This window comes from Copadichromis virginalis, linkage group LG9 (assembly GCF_057382275.1).
Source record: "Copadichromis virginalis isolate Kocher_CV1m ecotype Utaka linkage group LG9, C_Virginalis_male_GT1.1, whole genome shotgun sequence".
NCBI lineage: Eukaryota > Metazoa > Chordata > Actinopteri > Cichliformes > Cichlidae > Copadichromis > Copadichromis virginalis.
The window spans coordinates 17,260,284-17,281,274 of record NC_140626.1 but is presented as its reverse complement, the minus strand read 5'-3'; the positions used below and the strand labels follow the sequence as shown (position 1 = coordinate 17,281,274).

Genomic DNA, 20,991 nt, shown 5'->3' with positions numbered 1-20,991 from the left:
CTCCAGAAGCAAGTCATTGCCTTAGCTTCTCATGTTAAAATGTCCAAATTTACAAAGTTAAAAAGTTAATTTTGGTGAAATCAGGGTCACATCAAACGTGGAAAATCTGTAAAAGCTTTTTATTACCCACAGTTTTTTATGGATGATCTTCAAACTTCACAACAATGTCGCCCTTGCTACCTGTCTGTATCCACATTCTTAATAAAGTTTAAATGTGTGAGTTTTAAACTAAAAATCTATTTATTTATTTTTAAAGAAGAATTGTATTTACTTTTGTAGGAGGAAATTAGCTGTACACAAGCTATACTTTTTCGCCTGAATTAGAATTTGAACAGATTTTTGACTCACCTTAGGGGCTAGCCCCTAGTGGCCTTATAAAGAACTCCAGTTTTGACGCTCCTGCTTCCTCTTTCAGCCCTGGAAGCTACCTTTTGACACAAATGAATATTTACAAGCCTGAATGGAATGAAACACATTAGAAATGACCTTCTCTACATTACCATATTTGCTATATTTAACCTGACCTTGTCAAAAGGGGGCAGAAGTGTTTGCAGTGTAGTGCAAAGTGATCACCTTTGCACTGAGTCACTGTTTGTCTACAGGCCAAGTGTGGCATGACAGACGTAATGACATTACTCCTCACAATGGATGTCCTCATTAGATTATAACCTGCCCAACAGCACTATCAGCATACTGTTATTTGATTACTACAGTGTGTATGTGTGTGCCAGTCTTTATCATCTTTAAGTAATGAGATCTCCCCGTCCTGAATATGTTAAAAAACAACTCTGTAAATTTCATTACCATATATTATTCGATGTATTCACCTTCACAACAGCATTTTTGTAAGTGCAATCCATTTTTTTCCTGCCACTCAGTATGCTGCATTTAAAGGCATGTCTTTCTAAGTGACCTGTAGGTCTTTCTAATGTCCTGCTGTAAGCAATGGTAGAGACAAGATCACATTAGAATTAGTGTATGAAGTCTCCTCATCTCATTCCAATTTGGCCGTCTTGATTTGGTGCCTGCTTTTACATCTCCTCTACAACATCTATGTTTAGGTTTCATGGGGGGGGAGATTTTTCTTATCGCCTCTAAAATTTTTATGTAGCACATCTATAAGGAGATTACTCTCTATTCTGCTCCTGTAACAAATCAGTCATTTGAAACATGAGCTGCCTGACAAAAATACTGTAAACTGTTATCTCACATACTCTCTTCAGGTATTGTAGAAGTCTATAAACTGGAGAGCAATGAGAAAGTGAGGCTGACCTTGGAGTCCATGCAGATGCCCATAGTGGAGTACAAGGAGATCAACATGGACGACTATAGTATGTATCAGACCACCAGACTCTTACTGTATAATGGCATATTATTAGGAACTTAATGCTAATGATGGAGTAATACAGAGCTTATTTCACTTCTTTTTATATTAAAAGATGCCACGGAGCTGAGGTAAACTGAGCCAAAAGATGTTTGTCAATCAAAACAAACTGATTCCTGATTAAAAAAGAAAAAAAAACAAACCCATAAAGTTTGAAATATATTTTATTTGTAGACTGTATGTAAAAGATGGACATAGCCATCATGATGGCTGTCTTCATGTTTTGAAGCCAGATGTGAGGAATAAGGGGCAGGTCTGCCTGAGAACCAGACGACACTGAATGCTCATATGGTGACATGAGCTCTAAAACCCTGCTTTAATATTTGTTTAACGCCAGATGAAAAATGTGGGCCCAGATTAAAATCACTCTAAATGGAAAATGATAACTCTAGGGAAATATTCATATAGAAGCGAATGGGAAAATAGCCTTGGACTTGCCCTCTATGAACAGTTTGTTGTATGTATGTGGTTTTAGTCTCCCATTTTGGGTCACACTTTTTTCGTAAATCTCGACCATATCATGTTTCAAAAAGGAATTTCTGTGGCATTTTCCTCTTCATTGTTAATCACAAGTTCTTGTCAAATGAGCAAGCGGTTTGAGAGCCAGACCTGTCACATCAATTTTTCAGCAAGCCATGAAAATGCTCATCTCAAGGCTTCAAAACTGGCCTTCAGAAGCCAACAGGTGATGTCACAGTAGCTGTGTCCATAAGTTATGCTATCTGTGGTTCTTAAGCATATAAAATGGGTTGTTTTCTGTGCTACAGTCATGATCCAGCTTACTTTGAACATGCATTGCTAAGCTAGCAACTGAAGCCATGAAGTCTATTACCTCCGAAAAGATAATAAATTAAGGCATTTTCTCATAGACATCCATACAATTTGACTTAATTTAGCAATCCAAAACTGCGGCACTAACAGCTAGAAAGTTTAGTGCACAGAACCAGGGGTGTGTTTGTGAAAGAGACCTTAGTTGCTTTTGTGTAACAGTTGTTTGACTTGACATTGCAGCCTTGTCGATGCAGATCCTGAAACCAGCTGGCTTTGTCGAAACGTCACACTACCCTCTGCTCCTGCTTGTGTATGTATCAACAAAAGTGTGTGTCTATTAGAAATGCAGTCTCCACTCCAAGTTATATGAGGACATATCCGTCCATATCAATGCAAACATGCCAAGCAGATAAATTTCTTTGTCCCTGACACCTGCTGGATAATAATTACACTGTGACAAACTGAACCTCCTTCTCCACCATTTTTTCATGAGCGTTCCTTTCTTCCAGCCTTGAACTATATTTTTATTCTCCAGGTCAGATCTAGGTTTCTCACCGTTTTAGAAAAAAAAACCACACTACTATAATTTATTGTATCGTCATTCATACCTGTAAAAATGATTTATTAGAAGTTTAAATCATTAGGAATTATTTCACCTCTTCATCACAGTCATAACTTGCAGTTGAAACTCTTACACCATTTAGCAGGCACGCCGTTGATTTTGAGTAAGTTTTTCTATTCCATGTCCCCATTTTTCTCTGTTTTCTGTTCATCTGCTGTTGCTTTTCTTGCGCTGTATAGCTCAAATGTTTAATTTAAAAAATAGACTGCAGAAAATTGGGACATAAGGTTATGCACTTTATTTTCACATGGACACAAAGTTAGGACTGAAATAAGGATCGCATCACTTGTGGTAGCCTCGATTTCACTTCACTGCTCTGCTTGTGGTGCAGCGATGGGACACCTGGTGACCAGATGGTGTCAGAGCAGTTTCACTTGGATTGGGCCACGGTGCTGGTGAGCAGCTTCGGCGCCATCGTGTTGCGTTGTGACGGGCAAGGCAGCGGCTTCCAGGGCACCAACCTGCTGCATCGGATCCAGAAGAAACTGGGCGTGTTTGAGGAGCAGGATCAGAAGGATGCACTTAAGTATGTGGATAAAGTCGTGCTGCTTTATTGAGAAAAACACATTAAACTGTGTAATTTGCAGAAGTCATCTGCCAGATCTTAAAGCCACATTTATTCACACGCACACACACACAAATAAATTTACATTATCATCTGTAAATTCTTCATTAGTTACTGCTATGAAAATATATTTTGCACACACACTGATAGCAGCTGGTCTGGCAGAACTGAAAACGTGCATTTAATGTGCAAGTGTTAAACAAACACTGTGAATTTAATATAGTATAATGGATCGTTTATTGCAAACAGCTGCTAAAACATCTTGTAAGTTAGAGCTACAGCTGCTACTGTGAGACAGTTTTTCTAAAAGTCAAACTGAACCAATGTTTATCTTTGACAGTTTTATTCTAAAGGAGCCCTATGTTGACAAAAACAGAGTCGGAGCATTTGGAAAGGTAAGAATAGTGTCAGTATGTGCATTCTGGGTCCAAAGATTGACCAAAATAGTCCATTCTACACTCAAGTATCTCTGTGTTAACATGCAGTTGTTGTACTTCAGGTGTATGGAGGCTATGTGACCAGCCTGTTGGTCAGCGGTGAGGAATCTCCTGTAAAATGCGGCGCTGTCCTCTCACCCATCACAGATTTTGAATTGTATGGTAAGCTGTGTTTGTTTGCAGCTTTTTGCATTTGAAAAATCACCACTCAACTACGTGTACTAAACAAATGCAGTAACCCTGCATAATCAGTCAGGCTCAGGCAGCACTGACAGAATATTCAGAGGAAAAGGGAAGACAGATTGCAAATCTAGCACCTTTAACCCCACAGCGGGGATATCTTTTCAGGGACTGCGTCACGCAAGTAGGCACTCATGAGTATGATGGTGCAGACAAACCTAGAACTCAATCACATCAGCGCCAGACGAAGTTAACAACACCAGCCTCACCTCGGCTACCCGAGGAATACAATGTGTGAAATGCAGAAGTGCTGTGCACCGAGGGAGTGACAGTACGAGAGACGCAGGGAACAAGGAACGAGGTGCGGTGCTGTTGTAGCTGGAGGCGCACCGAGTCAGGAAAGTGCAAATTAAGGAGGAGCTGGGCGTTGCGGTGTGACTGATTTCCTATCTATTTGATTTCTCTCGCTCTGCCAGAGGCGGTGAGAGACGTGCCATGACACTGGAATTGCCTCAAAACTAAGGAATATGTAGATGGCTGAATATATTTAGACATAGGGATAAAAAACCACCCTCAAACAAAGAGTGATTAATGGAAGATTTGATTTGATCTTAACAACAAAGCTAATAAAAGATAACCGAAGCCTATTTCCCCCTCTAGCTTCTGCATTTTCTGAGAGATACCTTGGACTGCCCAAACCTGACACAAGAGCATACACGGTAAGATTTTATTACTTTTTTTTTTTTTCATTTTCTTTCCAGTTGTAATAATTATCAAAATAATCTGCTGAAATGTGTTTTTTAGATGGCAAATTTAGCCCACAGAGCGTCTCAGTTTATGGATAAGAAGTTTCTGATTATCCATCCTACAGCTGACGGTAGGTCAGGAATTATAATCATCTTCATAACTGAATATGTAAAAGATAAACAATAATCTGTCTCATTTGGTTTCTTTAGAAAAAGTCCACTTTCAACATACAGCGAAATTCATTGCCCAGCTCATCAGTGAAAAGGCCAACTACACCCTACAGGTATGCAGTCTTTCTTTTCCTTGTTCAGTCCAACCTCTGGGAGCTTTGTGATCCCAGTGGTGGTCTCGCAGCAGGCAGAGGATTAGCCCTTCACAATGTCTGCCTCACACATAATGAGATTATAAGACCTCCTTGGGCATCCTGCATTAACACCATGATTAATCCCTTTATAACACATTGCTCTGCTGGCGAATGTTCATCAAAGCTCATTACTGACCAACAGACACATTAGTGTGCACAGTATTAATATTAGGTCTCTACTAGTTTATGATGGGTTCAAATAAACACTATCACTTAGTTACTGTCGGTTGAAAAACACTTTGAGCTCTGGTAATATACACTTACTAGATAGTTTATAAGCTTTGCTAATACCAGGTTGGAACCTCTTTTGCCTTCAGAACTATCTTAATTATTCTGGTACACATTCAAAGTTTTCTCTTCGGTCACGCTCGGTTGATTTTTCTAGTCGGCACACTCATTTCCTCCATTACGCGCTGGCTCCATTACCCGCTGGCTGCTTCCCAAACAAACACACGTGCGGCTTGGCACTTGCGCTGTACGTAACAAGTCACGCGACGTGACGCTGCGGCTGTGATTGGTTCGGCTCTGCGCTACTTAATTTGGATTGACTGACTTTTTTTTTTTTTTTTTTTTTTTTTTTTTGAGGACAAGAGCGGCGAGGTCTATCGCGATAGCTTAATTTCTCTATCGAGTAAAAGTTATATCGCGATACATATCGTTATCGTTCTATCGCCCAGCTCTAGTGGCTGCACATCAGTGATGTGAATATCCCATTTCACCACATCCCAAATTCAGTCATTTGAGTACAGCGAACTTTCTGTTGTGTTCAAGAAACCAGTTTGACATGATTTGAGCGAAATGACGTGTTAGTCGGCTGCTATCACAAAGGTAGGCTATGGCATTTAAACAATGCTCAGTGGGTACTAAGGAGCTCAAAGTGTGACAAGAAAATATCCTCCATACCATTACACAACTGCAACAACCTGAACCATGGATGCAAGACAGGATCCATGCTTTTATATTTTACAGGATATATCAAACAAGAGTCGTCCAGTTTCAAAGTGCTTTAATTCTGCAGCCCTACACCAGTAACAAGCGAAACATGTACTGTTAGAAAGAGGGGATTCACGAGTTTCACATAGTTGCTGGTAGGTAGCAGTGGTTACAGTGAGTCCAAACATGCTCCCAAAAATTTGGGACAAGTTTAACTATCGTATGGACATTTGCCATGCGTGTGGAGGGCGACATATTGAGCACTTGTGAACATTGTAAGTTTTATATGTAAAACTTTATGTTCAGCCATGTATTTAAAAATTTAAACCAAGCTTCTATGTACATTACTTTAAAAGGTATAGCCTTTTATAACCGGATTATTCTCTTGATAACACCCTGTATATGCCATCCCAGTGTTGCAACAGGAAAACTGAAACCTTCATGCTCTGAACACTTGGTGTGGTCTTTAGCTGCTCTAGGTTGGACATGTTGCACATTAAGAGATGCTTTTCTGTATACCTAGGTTATAATCAAATGGTTAATTGAGTTACTATTGCCTTCCTATCAGCTCAAAGTGGATTGACAATTCTCCTCTAACATCAACAAGGCATTTTCACTAAGAGAACTACCACTCACTTTTCAAACTAGTCTCTTTAAACCATAGAAATGGTCCTGGTAGAGCAGCAGTTTCTGAAATATTCGGACCAGTCTTACTGGCACCAATAATACATTAAAGGTTACTAAAATTACCTTTCTTCCCTATTCCGTTGCTTATTTGGAGCATGTGTGCATGCCTAACTGTACTGAACTGCTGTCATGTTATTAGATATTTGCGTTGACATGCAGCTGAACAGGTATCTAATCGTAAGTGAGCCAGACCAGTGAAGATACCTTGTCTGTTAGTAATAACAGTTCAACTACACATTTAATCCCTGAGATCCCTAAATGTAAAAAGATCTGAAATTTCAATAACATTTTTCAGTTTTTCTACATAATTAAGAAAGAGTTGTTATTAATTGATCTATTACTTAATTACTCTGCTATAGTATAAATTGTCGTAGGGGAGGTCTTTATATGCAGGAAAACGCTTAAATTTATTAAAATACAATTAAAGGTTCAAAATGTATGCCCTCCTTCATATTTTCCAAAGCCATCCATTGGGCTGGATTTTGGGCCTTGTGTTTGACACACCTGGAGTAAACTGTTGTTTTCACTTAGCCAGGATGGTATTATTGTAGGGTCAATACCTTATAATAAAAAGTGCTTTGAGGCAACTGATATTGTGATTTGGTGGTATATAAATAAAACTGAAATCAATTGATTGTGTGAGGTTCTGATCCACAGTCCATGTCAAATGATAGATGGCTGCCAACCAGCAGAGGAACTAAACAAAGTAAAGCTGTTAGCATGAAAACTGATTTTAGCTACCTGAGATAAAAACTTTGCTGTGTTTCTTTGTAGGTGTACACTATATTTAGACGCTATTGACAGAAAGACCAATTTACCTCACGAAACACAGAGCTTTGTAGCCTCCTTGCAATCGAAGAACAAAGTCCACAGAGTGAGGCAGCAGTGCTAACCACTGTGCCACCCTGCTGCACACTTCAGAAGATTATTTCATCAGCATCAAAAAAAGATTTTTAAAGGCCAAAAATGTCATTTGTATCCAGTTTCTTCAGATATACCATTCAGTAATCATATTAGTAGCATGACTAGCATGAATGCTAGTCCCCTAGAAGTTCAGTAAATGATTTTGTAATTAATTTTGGTTAAATTAAAAAAAAATTAAGAATTACTAAACACTGAATTCAAGTGATGTTCTTCCCTTATTCTTTGTGTTTAAGATCTACCCAGACGAGGGCCACTTCATCCACAGTGAAGCAACGAGGCAGCATCTCAGTCAGTCCTTGGTGAACTTTTTTGAGGAGTGCTTCAGGCTACCAGAAAGAGTGTTTGAGGAGGCTCTGGAAGAAGAGATTGAAGATGAGGGTTAGACTGGCCTCATAGGGCTCCTCCTGTGCCCCAGATCCTTCCAACCCATCTGGTCATCTACCTTCCTCCATTCTGTCCCTGGTGTCCACAGTATGCAACTCTCATTTGTCTTTGGTCCATCGTTTTCCTCCCCGTGTCCACACACTGCACCTGAGACTGCCTTTTTCCAGCAGACAACACATTTGATCCTCCACCCATTCTTACTCCCTTCCCTCCTGCCCCAAGTTGGAATCAAAAAGGCTCGTGAGAGCCAGTAAAGACTGATGACCTGATATGAAGTCTGGGAAAATACTGACGGGAAGCAGTCTTCTCCACAACAGGGGAAGGACCAGCTCCTCAAAAGCAGTGGAGAGAAAGGATCAGCTCTCACACAGACTTAAAGCTGTGAGGAGAAGGAACACTTTATAGCACATAACTTGTGGGCTTGTATATTAATGAAAATCAGACCCCTGGTGAAAAACGCTAACTGGCATTGGTCATAAATGGGTGTCTGGAATAGTGGGGATACAGGAAATGTTACTATTTTTAAAGTTGTGAAGAACTTTTCATGTTGGACTGTGATTGTGTCTGTTGTTCTTACAGTATGTAAAATAGCACACAAGCATTCATCCAGCTATAACATGTTTTTCTTTTGGTACTCATGTTTGCCCTGATGTTAGTTTTATCTTGTAAATTTCATTTTACGTATTTCAGTGATGCTGACAGAATTCCCTGTTTTGAAAACTATTCCAAGAGAAAAAATACCTTTATTTATCTGACACAGTTTTATTGTGACGCTCGCGGTTATTCAAATGTTGAAAACAAAAACAAAAAAAGCATTAACTTGTTTTAGTCACTGTGCCTTACTTTGTCAAAAAACATCCAGCTGTGAGGTTGCATCTCTAGAGTGGATTTTTAGGGAATAGTTTAACATGTTGGCAAGATTGATACCACTTCTGATTGTTAAATATGAAGCTACAAGTATCTACTTAGCTAAGCCTAGCGCAGACTGGGCACTCTGGGAAACCACTATCCACCAGCCTGCCTGTTTCTGGGTCAGCCCCTGTTAGCTAATCTATGATGTACACTATGGTAGGTTATGGCAGTGTGGACTGTATCCTGGCCAGGAGCAAGGACTTCCTAGAGTCACCAGAGATGTTAGTATATTCATTTTTAACCCTTTTTGATAGAAACAGGCTAGCTGTACATATTTCTCTGCTTCAAATCTTTACGCTACATGAACCTTAAGCTAGCTGTCGTTTCATATTTAACAGATATGTGAGTAGTATCAATCTTCAGATAAAACTCATAGTAAGCGTATTCCCCTTAATGCCTTGTGAATATTAATTGTTTTCTACTTACAGCTTGAAATTGAACTAGTTGCAGCAAACAGACAAATCATTTCAGAAAATATACCCACTGACACCATGACAAAGCTAAAAATGTACATAATCTGCATGCACAGTTGCTTATAATAAGTATGTGAATGGTAGGTGAAGAAAATGATGGAAAGTGCAATAGTGAAAGTGAAAAGTGTACATCAGCAAATACACTGAGCAAGTGTCATAAGAAGCCAAAGGGACCCTGCATCCTGAAAAATTATGCATTTACATAAGAGAGAAAAATCATTTTGGCATATCACCCAAAATAATGACTCCTTGAGGCACAATTTTAATTTAACATCTTTTATTTATTTATTTATTTATTGTTTTTTGAATGGCCACTTGTGTTACGCTTCAGTGCATGTTATGAGGTAATTTGCAGCACTATCCCTGATAGCTGAGTCAACATGGTAATTTTTGACATCTTGAATGTTCCTTACTGGATTGCATAAGTTACATTTCCAGTAGTATTGTGATTGAGATCCCAGTCTCGTCAGCTTGATGTGTAAATGTTATTCAAATATCATTTTATTCTAAAAAACATAAAACAAAAAAAGAAAGAAAGAAAGAAAAGAAAAAACTATTACCTGAGTGTTATTTGTGCATAAAGCATTTTGGAAGTTACATTTGACTATTCATTTCTGTTCTCCTGTTGCTGTCCTTGAATTAAGTTGAAAGTGGACTTTATTTGTTGCCAATGACAACAAAATTTTTGTTGATGGCTGTTGAGGACTTTTTCCCCCAGATGCTCAACTTTGTTATCCAAAGCATAGAAGGACATTAATGGCAGACTGTGGCATGAAGGTAAATGTTAGAATAAAAACTGATATTTTATCAGACTTTGTTTTTATTTTATTTTTTGATTGTTGCATCTTGTGACATTTTTTGTGACCTTTTTGTGGATTTTTAAGCTATATTAGGGTTTATGGCAACTTGAGAAGTGCAGAACTAAAAACATAATATCCTCTTGTTGAGTGATGATGTAACAGCAACAAGCCTAGACCTCTGCAAATTCTTACTGGCACCATTCCTGTGCACTATCCCAAACATTTGGACACTTCACAAAAGAATAACAGCAGTGCTAAGATGTCAAAGGGACATTAAGATTAGGATCAGGTATTTTTTGTAGGGGCTAGTCCAAACTGTGGAACAGTATGTTAATGACTGACCTTTGTGCTGTTGTGCATGGGGTCATCTTAGTTGTTCTGATGGCTGAAGTTTATCTCTGCCAATGAGGGAAGTTGAGTTATTTTATTTAAAATAACTTAACCCTCAGTCTATATTTTGCCTGTACTAACGTGTTTACATTATGCTAACAGTAGCTCTCAAGTTAGTCATGAGGTAGTAGACATTACATCTGGATGGTTAAGACTTGCTCTGTTGCAGACATAAACACCTGGAGACATGACTGAGTAGTCATTCAGTGCATCCATAATTGGTTCATCGCAGGTTGTGAAATCTGTCAGAGAGGGTGCTGTGGCAAAAACCTTGTTTTAGTCACTAGTATACTGCCATGGTCTCCCATAGTTTACATAATACTTTAATAGTAGCCCAAGAATTTGGACCATTTCCATCTGTTAGTGCTGCTTAAGTGCTTTTTTGTTTTGGAAACTGAAGAAGCACGGTCACCCAGAAATGGCCAGTGACATCAGACTGGATAAACACTGGACAGTGATCATTGGTTTGTGGACTATAATTTTGAAGGCTTAAGCTTGTTAGTTTGCCATCTTGGTTTTTGGGAACCAGACTTGGCACGCCTGAAAATCAGAGGAAACAGTAGACTAATATATTGAGGAGGTATTCAGCAGAAGTTAGCCACCCCCTAAAGCATGTCCTGCTTTATTGTTTGTTCTAATTTATAAGAAACATTTATAAAATCTGATTTATTTTGGCCACCTGCTGATCATTAAATAAAACGTGTCCTTGAGGCACTTCAGCTCCAACCTAGAAGCTAGGTTAACCTGTCAAATAATTTACAGTTGATATCTTATTAGATCACATCTAAGTACTTTCAACTCAACTCACGAGCTAACTCTTCACTATTTTGAGGGGAACTGAGCCCTGAGCCTGACAGTGTAATAAAATACAGCAACACAACTGTAAACCAAGCTACAACATCCACAAAGCACAACATCCATTTAAATCCTGCACTATACCAATATTTATGTTGCCTGCATAAATCTTTCCATTTCAATTCAGCTGTAGTTTACACAGATGCACAGTACCACAAATACAAAATCAAACAAGTTAAATTATGTGTAAATATTTTCAAGTCATGATTGAAGCAGCGAATTAGCTGCTGAATAGGAGTGGCACTTTGCTAAAATTCATCAGAAGAAATATATTTGCTCAAAGGCACTTTTAGTCCCAGTGTAAACAGGATTGTAGTTGTATATCAGCGCTTTGCTCTCCCCCTCCTCAGTTTCAAATTTGTGAAAGTTCTTCCTGGCTGTGGCGAGAGAAAACAATACCAAATTTACACATCACAAGTCACTTGGCATTTTCAGCTACTGACCAGTCTACAAGGAAGCAAAAATGATGCTTTCCTACCCTCATTGACAAAGAATTCGGCCATATAGAAGGTGGTCTTGACTGCCGACGGGGAATGGGGAATAAAAGGCCGTGTCCATTCAAAAGCATTTTTCTCTGGATGCCACTGTGTCCCGTAAATAGGATAGTCATATGCTGCCAAGAGGTACAGAAAAAAGAAAAAGAATATTTTAAAAAAAAGTGTCCTATTTTGCTAAAAACCTAGTAACATAATGCTGAATTAGACACTCAGTACCTTCCACTGTTGACACAAACTCTACATTTCCATCTGTGTTTACAGAGAGAACTTTGTAAAACTTCTTCAGTTCCTCATTTGTATTGTAAGTCTGAAAGCAATAGACATGACAGGTTAGTTAGACTGCATTCAAGCAACTGCCGCTTTTCATCAAGCTGTTGACTCAGTCTAATCTCAGACGATAGAAATGAATGACATACCAACATTCCCAAGCTCCATTTGTGAGAGTTAACCGTCAGTGGCTCATAGGCTAGATCTTTCATGAGCTGAGCAGGGAAGCCTTTAAACATCCTGCTGTCTTCAGCTTTTGGGAAGGGAGCATACCTTAATGATTAATCAGCAATTTTACAAACAAATAAGCACTCTCTCATTAGCTGTATAAGGTAGTTCATCTAAAGATATGATCCTCAGATAAAGTGTGGTTGGTACAGGCTTGACATGAAAACTGATCAAGTTTAAAACACAAAGATGGATTTTTAAAGTCTTTACTATTTCAGTCACCTATAATATTTAATTTATTCACTGAAAAACTGTTTTAAAATCTAGTTTCATTCATGTTAAGAAAATAAATCTCTTCCTTTCACAGTTTATACTATACCTGCAATGCTGCAAAAAACACCCCAAGAAAAACAGGTTACTACCATTTCACAAGTGAGAAGCAAAATGAAAAATGTTTAGTCACACAAAACATACCATTAGTGAAGTTCAGAGGCAATGCCGCGCCGCTCGTATTGGTATATGCCAGTATTGTATTTTTGCTTGTTAAATACATCAGCTGTTCAAACCCGAGACAAGTACCCCACACAGGAAAATAGTCGCCACGCTTGTTTGCCTGAAAATAATTCACACTCTTTGTTATGACACTTTGTAATGACAGTGTTGGTGTTGCCCTAAAACATGATAATCAGTGTTGATCCAGGGCTGTCACGGAGACTGATCAATCACATTTTTATGATGTAGCAACTCTGCAGTTTGGGTGAAAAGGCCGCACGTAGGAGAAGTTAAATTTCAGGCTTTCTCACAGATCAGCTATACAAATATTGGTGTTTCCAACACAAAGCTTTTTCTTTTCTTTTTAAACTTAACTAAAGTTAATTAATTTAAATATTTTCACCTTTACTTTTGATTTTGGTTTAGTCTTTATTAGTTTACGTGGGATTTGTCACTTCATCATACTTCCATGATTTATCATTTACAATCCTGAGCTACAAAGCAATGGCATCACACCAAGGAACTGTTCATTAGATTCAAGCAGAATCTGCACAGATTCTAGCAGTGTGGCATGATAAAAAAATTTTAATTATTATTTTTATTAATAGTGTCTTGCCTGAGTAAGTCTTCATGTACGTTTGCAGTGCTCATTCCTAAATGTCTTTGTATGACCATGTGTAAATAAAAATAAAACCATACAGCCAAAACAATAATCTGTTCTTAATCATTAACGGACTGCATGTTACGGATTTTCAGTCAGATGCAAAAACAGTATCTTAATATTTACGTAACTTATAATAATATATTTACACTACAATTTAAAATCCAGAGCGGGTATTTGTCAGTTGACCAGTTTAGCGTTGAACAAACCAACACACCGCCTAGCTCCAGCCATCATTATTTTAGTCTTCCAAACAACATAATATGATGCTATAGCAGCAACACCAACAACCGGCTGTCAGATCCACCCTTATTAATATACATCATAATGAGCATCATTAAACAGATAAAAGTATTTTCAACCTTTACCTCAATAGCGAGCTCATAAAAGATTTTAGCAGCCCTTTCATAACCAGATGAGACGATGCTGACACCGCCGCCTGGGTAAAGGATCCTGTAAACAAAGAAAACTGAGTCAAAATTAAAGAAGAAAATGAGAAACATGAAATAAGATAAATATACCATAAAATCTGATATGTTGCGGTTTTAAATGAGATATTTTTACGTGGATGCACCAATTATGCAGGCAGTGCTGATCAATTAAAAAATACTAGTAATACTAACAACAATGTATTAAAAATGCATCTATCTAAATGAATGATTAGATTAGATAGAACTTTATTAATCCCTCGGGTGGGTTCCTCTGGGAAATTCGATTTCCAAAAAAGCACAGCACCGACAGAAGTTACAGAATATATATATATATATATATATATATATAATACACACACACACACACACACACGCACACACATATATATATATATAAATACAGAGACAATATAAATAAAATATACGAAGGGGATAAATAGAATAAATAGGAATAAAAAATAAAAATACAAGTGAATTGCACATTTCAAGTATTGAGTCTATTGCACCGTTGACTATTTACAAAAGTATTGCACAAAAGGTATTGCACAGTGAGGTGAAGAGGCACTACAGCTTAGTTGTTCCCCCCTCCTTTGTCCTCCTGTTTCCCCTCCCTCTCCCCTCCAGAGAGGAGTTAAACAGTCTGATGGCGTGTGGGACAAAGGAGTTTTTAAGTCTGTTAGTTCTTGTCTTTGGGAGAAGCAACCTGTCACTGAACAGACTCTTCTGGTTGTTTATGGCCGTGTGCAGAGGATGCCCAGCATTGTTCATAATGTCCATCAGTTTCTTTAATGTCCTTTTCTCTGCCACTGTCACCAGAGTGTCCAGCTTCATGCCGACCACAGAGCCAGCCCTCCTGATCAGTTTCTCCAGCCTGGATGAGTCCTTCTTTGCTGTGCTGCTCCCCCAGCACACCACAGCATAGAAAAGTACTCCAGCAACCACCGACTGGTAAAACATCCTCAGGAGCTTCCTGCAGATGTTAAAAGACCTCAGCCTCCTGAGGAAGTACAGTCGGCTTTGGGCTTTTTTATACAGGTGCTCTGTGTTGCATGACCAGTCCAGTTTATTGTCCACCCACAGCCCGAGGTACTTGTACTTGTTGACCACCTCCACCTCCTCCCCCTCTATCTGAACCGGCAGTGGACCTGCTCTAGACCTCCCGAAGTCCACAACCAGTCCCTTAGTCTTTGAGGTGTTGAGTTGCAGGTGGTTTGTGTGACTCCATGCGACAAAGTTCCTCACCAGACTTCTGTACTCCTCTTCCTGATCATCCCAGATACACCCCATGATGGCTGTGTCGTCTGCAAACTTCTGAATGTGGCATAATTCAGAGTTGTAGCAGAAGTCAGAGGTGTACAGGGTGAAGAGAAGAGGGGACAGCACAGTTCCCTGTGGTGCTCCTGTGCTGCTGACCACTGTGTCAGACGTGATGTCCTTCAGCCTGACGTACTGTGGTCTGTCGGTGAGGTAGTCGGAGATCCAAGCCACCAGGCAGGGGTCCACCTCCATCCTGTTCAGTTTTTCTTGAAGCATACAGGGCCGGATGGTATTAAAGGCACTGGAAAAGTCAAGAAACAGGATCCTGACCGTGCCTTTTCCCTCATCCAGGTGTGAGTGGGCTCTGTGTAGGAGGTACAGGATGGCATCCTCCACTCCGACACCCGCCTTGTATGCAAACTGTAGTGGGTCCTGGGCATGTTGTACCTGTGGTCGGAGGAGGTTGAGGAAGAGCCGCTCTAGAGTCTTCATAAGATGTGACGTCAGTGCCACCGGTCGGAAGTCATTCAGCTCATTGGGCCGGTTCTTTTTGGGGACTGGGACGATGCAGGATGTCTTCCATAGGGCGGGCACTCTCCCCAGTCGCAGACTGAGGTTGAAGACTCGTTGTAGCGGCTCCCCAAGTTCAGCAGCACACGCCTTTAGCATCCTAGGACACACCTTGTCTGGGCCTGCTGCCTTTCTGGGGCGAAGCTTCCTCAGTTGTCTCCTGACCTGATCCACTGTGACACTGGGAGATGTTTGGGAGGAGGGGAGGGGGGGAGATGTCTTGCTGCTGAGAGAGGGATTGGAGGAGGGGGGTGTCATGGTGTCAGGAAGGGGGGGAAGCGAGGGAGGTAGGAGAGTGGGGATTGGACTCTGTAGTGAAGGTGAGGGTGGGGGGGTTGTGGGCTGGTCAAACCTGTTGAAGAAGTTGTTAAGTTCGTTTGCCTTCTCCACAGTCCCCCCCACTGTGCTTTTCTTGGTGTTGTGGCCTGTGATGGTTTTCACACCATTCCAGACCTCCCTCATGTTGTTCCTCTCCAACTTCTGCTCCACCTTCCTCCTGTAGGTGTCCTTTGCTTCCCTCAGGCAGCGTTTCACCTCCCGCTGTGCTGCCTTCATCTCCTCCTTCACTTTGCTCCTGAAAGCCTTCTTCTTCATGTTGAGGACAGCTTTGACTTCCTGTGTTACCCACGGTTTGTTATTAGGATAACACCGTACCGTCTTAGCAGGGGCGACCGTGTCCACACAAAAGTTGAGGTAGTCTGTAAGACAGTGTGTCGCCCCCTCTATGTCCTCACCATGTGGGCTCAGGAGCACATCCCAGTCTGTGTTGTCATAACAGTCCCTCAGAGCATCCTCCTTTTCTGGGGTCCATCTCCGGATGGAGCGCGTTGTGACCGGCTGCCTTTGGACGAGGGGTGTGTATTGTGGCTGTAGGTAAACCAGGTTGTGGTCTGACTTCCCTAGTGGGGGGAGGGGGGTGGCTCTGTATGCATCTCTCACATTAGCATACAGTAGGTCAATTGTCCTGTTGCTCCTTGTGGGACAATTCACAAACTGGTGAAAAGCAGCCAGAGTAGAGTCCAGTGTGGCATGGTTAAAGTCTCCAGATATAATAATGAAAGCCTCGGGGTTTTGTGTCTGAAGTCTTGCTGTGACTGTGTGTATTTTCTCACAGGCAGCTGTTGTGTCGGCCCTCGGAGGGATGTAAACACACACACAGATCACATGACTGAACTCCCGAGGTAGCTAATATGGCCGCAAGCTAACAGCTAGCAGCTAGCAGCTCCAGGTCCGGTCTGTCCCTTTGTTTTTAGTGCCAGCAGCTCCGCTCTCGAATAGATGAAGGAACTGGTTCCAGAAGTTTTAAAAAGTGCATTATCCATCTTGTATCACTATATCTAAGAGGTATAAGTAGAGGAAGGTGAAAAAAAGTTTGAAAAGCCTAGTCTAAAAAAGTTAAAGTTAACAAAAAAGGTGCGGTGTTGCAGAGCTACTTGGAAAGGCTGCCGTCACTCCAGCGCCATCTTAGATGGATAAGGACTGAAAAAAATATATTTATTTAATCTATAATTATTGATATATAACTCACATACCTAGCAATTAATCACCATCAACTTATGGTAAACTCTTCTTCTTTCAGCTCTTCCCTTTAGGGCTCACTATAGCAGATCACCTGCCTTCAATTGACGTTAGCCCTTGTACCCTTACAGCAAACTCCTAATCAAAATGGTTCGTTGGTTCTCAGCTCAGCGTATTGTCTTTTTGTTAGTGCCAACATCTATAAACCATGTATCAACAGAGGACACTGCTGCTCACTGATCGCAACCTGTCTTCTTAACCTAGCTTGAATAAGGCTTTCCCATATTTTCATGCAATGACTCAGCATCTTTATCCCTCTGTAGTTACTCATCCAGTATAGATCCAATCACACCTTTTATTGTTTGTGAAAAGCCCTAAATCCACCAAACAGGGCTCCAACTGTCTAACTGTATATGTACTGACCCATTGATTGAGTTGAACAGTGTCTTATAGTCTTCCAGTGTCTGGTTTATCCTGCAGAAGCAATAAGTTCAATGCAAACACACTGGGTTAGACACACGCCATTACGCAACACCTCCTCTTATAAAAGTGTGACAAAGTATGCAGTCAGATAATAACATGCAGAGGTAATGTCGGCAGATGATAACAGCTCACATGACAGGTACAACTCTAGCTCCTGCTGACTCCAGGAACTTCACATAGGAGGCAGCTATGTAAGCTGTTTGGCTAGGTTGGGGTAAATAAACGTCCTGTGCCAGTACACCTGTTGGAACAAAAACACAGCGCACATGTCCTTCTGTTATAATGCTGGCATTTTCCATAGTGATACAAAAACAGCAAAAAGTTTACTGTGTTACGGCAGGTTTAGTGTAACTGTCGCCCGATGCTTCCCAAGTGTAAAGCTGCAAGTTAGCTTAGATAACAGTTGTAGTAAATATCGTTTTAATAACGCCTTAACTTACCTATTATGGGTTTTTCGTTTTGTCTATCAGTCTGGGCTGATAAATAAAATGGCAAACTGGAAAGAAAGACGCACAGCAAGAGCAAGCACATGTTTCTAGTTTTGAAAAAGGTCTTCTCGGGTAAAAGAAATGCTATTAAACAGTTTTTATGCCAGAAAAAGTCTTCGACATATACTTATCAACGAGCCGCGCGTAGCTACCGCAGTCATTGGTAGCTACTTAAAGCGGTACCGCCCACTTTTTATACGCATACAGCTACGTAAAAACCGGATTGTCTTCTTCAAAATAAAAGCACCCCTCCCGCCTGGAACTATCTGTTAATAATAACCCACCGAATAAATAAATAAATGATTACTTCCTCCAGTGCTCAAGCACTAAATTACGCCAAAAACATGTTTCATATATATATATATATATATATATATATATATATATGTATATATATATATATATATATATACACACACACATATACACACACACGTGTGTGTGTGTGTGTGTGTGTGTGTGTGTGTGTGTGTGTGTGTGTGTGTGTGTGTGTGTGTGTGTGTGTGCCTTTGTTTTGCTTTCTCTGACAGCCTTCAGCGGCAAATAGGATTCATTCTGGCCAGTCATAATTTTGCCACTATAAACTAAAAGTAAAAATCTAAGTGAATAAACATATTTAACTGCATCCCAGTTTGACAGCATTTAAAGTTGTATTCATGCTGTTAGATGGATGATATTCTATTTTTAGTCAAATTAAACACCTTTACACAATAAGCTAATACTGAAAAGGTGGAAAAAGTGAACAAACTTCGCCAGAATGCAACAAAAGAGTCATGCATCGAAGAGTAGCTTAGCTTCTATTAAGTGTTTGCATTTTATTTATCATATTCTGTAATTTTATCAACACATTTATATCATAGTCCTAGGGCAGCTGTGGCTACAACTGTAGCTTGCCTCCACCAGTGTATGAATGTGAGAGTGAATGAATAGTGGAATTGTAAAGCGCTTTGAGGGCCCCAAAAAGCGCTATATAAATGCAATCCATTATTATTATTATTATTATTATTATTATTATTATTATTACAGCTCAAACAGGTAATCAGCACTTTGTAGTTTTTTAGTTCAATTTTTAGAGGTCAGATAAGGTCAGGTCATAACCATAACATCACAAGCAGTCTGGTTGGAGACTTCAAGGCGATTTACATTGACACCCGCAGCAGTCAACTTCTCATGTAACTGTTTGATGGCATCCTCAGTCAGCGTACGAGTGCGAGCCAGGATCCAGGCAAAGTCAATGTTAAAAACTCCAAAGAAGTCAGAACAAGAGTACACCAAAGAATAGGACTGGTAATCTGTGGAGAGCACCCAGTAGGGACCATCTGCAACACCTGGATATAGACACAGATTGTATATTTTAAAAAAAGTACCATTGAAAGTACTTTGTATTTATATTTTATTTCATTAAAATATACAAGCTGTGTTCAAAAAAGTACCTTTAAAGAAGTTGACACTTAGAACAGCAGGTTGAGATGGTTCTTTAACTTTGGCAACTCCCTCAATCGAGTTTACCGTCCCATCAGACCTGTAATTTAGACAAGAGCACATGGGGTGACACCAATCAATATTTATTCCTTTGCAGGGTAGGGTAGTAGTTTCACCTAGATACATTAGATAGGCACATTTTTGGCCAAAAATAATAATTTTTTGCAAAGCAGAAGAACAGCTGAAACCTTACAGGAGCTCCGCATTGTGAACTTTGACTGTTCCATCGGACTGAAGACTGTATGTAGCTTGGTTGCATGTTCCTCTTTCAAACACAGCTGGAAGCTTCTCAATTTCGTACCAGGTACCCATATACTAAAGACAGAAGAAATTTTCTTCTTATTTTATGACCACACGGAGTCCACCAGTAACAGTGTTTTCCTTCATTAAAACAACTACCCCCAATTAACCTAAAACATAAAATAAAGCGAGGCCTAATAGAGCTGAACACCCTGCACACAGTTTAAGGTTAGAAATCAAAGTTCAGCAGAATGTAGTCATTAATAGCACTAATAATTCAATATTATACCTTTGTAACGTTGAAGTCTTCTTGAACAGATGGCTTCGGACACTTGCCAATATGAAAAGACTGCCCGTCAATTGTTGCTGCAGTCAGGAGAAGCGCAAACAGAACCTTTAAATAAAGTTAAAGCAACTGATTAAGCCCACTTACGCTAAACTTACACAAAAATAAAAGTGTAATAGTGTCACAGCACCTTGAATGCCTTCATGTCCAAAAAACTTGCAAAAGCTGTCAAAGTAAAAATAAGAGCAAACTCTATTACCCCACAACTACTGCTCTATTATGTGAAGGCAAAGGGGTTTGGCTATTTGGTTAGCTTTTCCTTCCGTGCCAGATCTTTGTAACCTTTGTTTGAAGAACCATATTTAGATTGTGTTTGCAAAGCCTTTAACCTCCAGTGCAACGCGAACTCAGAATGACATTCAGTGCAGCAAAGGTACTTATAGCATAACTATTACTACTGAAGTGGTAGGGCTGCAGCAAATTAACATTTCTTCTAAACTCAAGATTATTTTATTCAATAATCATACAAGAAGCAAAACATCCATCAGGACTTCAAATTAGCTGTGTTAAAAAGTGAAGTGCATGAAAGCTTGATTTTGAAAGTCATGCACAATGTCACGGGTGCAGAAGCACCTCTTCCTCTGTGCGTCATCTGTTTTCTACTGTTTGTTTATGTGCCTGAACTGCTGCTGTACATAACTGATTCAATATCTGTGTTTAGTG

At 39.9% G+C, this 20,991-nt stretch overlaps 3 protein-coding genes across 7 annotated transcripts in view; 1 reads left to right on the top strand and 2 right to left on the bottom strand.

Moving 5' to 3' along the window:
• Positions 1 to 10,195, top strand: part of LOC146701676 (A-type potassium channel modulatory protein DPP6-like) — a 262,406-nt gene extending 252,211 nt beyond the window's left edge. For all 4 annotated transcript variants that reach the window (XM_085467967.1, XM_085467968.1, XM_085467965.1 and 1 more), the window contains 9 exons: positions 1,224 to 1,331; positions 2,396 to 2,465; positions 3,109 to 3,303; positions 3,683 to 3,737; positions 3,842 to 3,941; positions 4,620 to 4,678; positions 4,764 to 4,836; positions 4,916 to 4,989; positions 7,848 to 10,195. In XM_085467967.1, the coding sequence (XP_085324093.1) occupies positions 1,224 to 1,331; positions 2,396 to 2,465; positions 3,109 to 3,303; positions 3,683 to 3,737; positions 3,842 to 3,941; positions 4,620 to 4,678; positions 4,764 to 4,836; positions 4,916 to 4,989; positions 7,848 to 7,997 (884 nt within the window). In that variant the 3' untranslated portion in view covers positions 7,998 to 10,195. The remainder of the gene's footprint in view (positions 1 to 1,223; positions 1,332 to 2,395; positions 2,466 to 3,108; positions 3,304 to 3,682; positions 3,738 to 3,841; positions 3,942 to 4,619; positions 4,679 to 4,763; positions 4,837 to 4,915; positions 4,990 to 7,847) is intronic.
• Positions 9,362 to 18,463, bottom strand: ggh (gamma-glutamyl hydrolase (conjugase, folylpolygammaglutamyl hydrolase)). 2 transcript variants are annotated; one of them, XM_085467969.1, is made up of 9 exons: positions 18,213 to 18,463; positions 17,905 to 18,013; positions 17,713 to 17,763; positions 13,882 to 13,966; positions 12,835 to 12,973; positions 12,342 to 12,445; positions 12,142 to 12,232; positions 11,907 to 12,041; positions 9,362 to 11,805 (listed from the first exon to the last, which is right to left on the bottom strand). In XM_085467969.1, exons 1-9 carry the CDS (start codon positions 18,301 to 18,303, stop codon positions 11,687 to 11,689), a joined length of 924 nt encoding a protein of 307 aa, XP_085324095.1. In that variant the 5' UTR covers positions 18,304 to 18,463; the 3' UTR covers positions 9,362 to 11,686. The 2 variants fall into 2 exon arrangements, with proteins under 2 accessions (XP_085324095.1, XP_085324096.1); XM_085467970.1 differs by lacking the exon at positions 17,713 to 17,763.
• Positions 18,464 to 19,054: 591 nt separating this feature from the next.
• LOC146701674 (apolipoprotein D-like) lies at positions 19,055 to 20,564 on the bottom strand. Its single transcript, XM_085469199.1, has 5 exons — positions 20,459 to 20,564; positions 20,272 to 20,376; positions 19,936 to 20,057; positions 19,694 to 19,782; positions 19,055 to 19,588 (listed from the first exon to the last, which is right to left on the bottom strand). Exons 1-5 carry the CDS (start codon positions 20,471 to 20,473, stop codon positions 19,347 to 19,349), a joined length of 573 nt encoding a protein of 190 aa, XP_085325325.1. The 5' UTR covers positions 20,474 to 20,564; the 3' UTR covers positions 19,055 to 19,346.
• Positions 20,565 to 20,991: the final 427 nt, after the last annotated feature.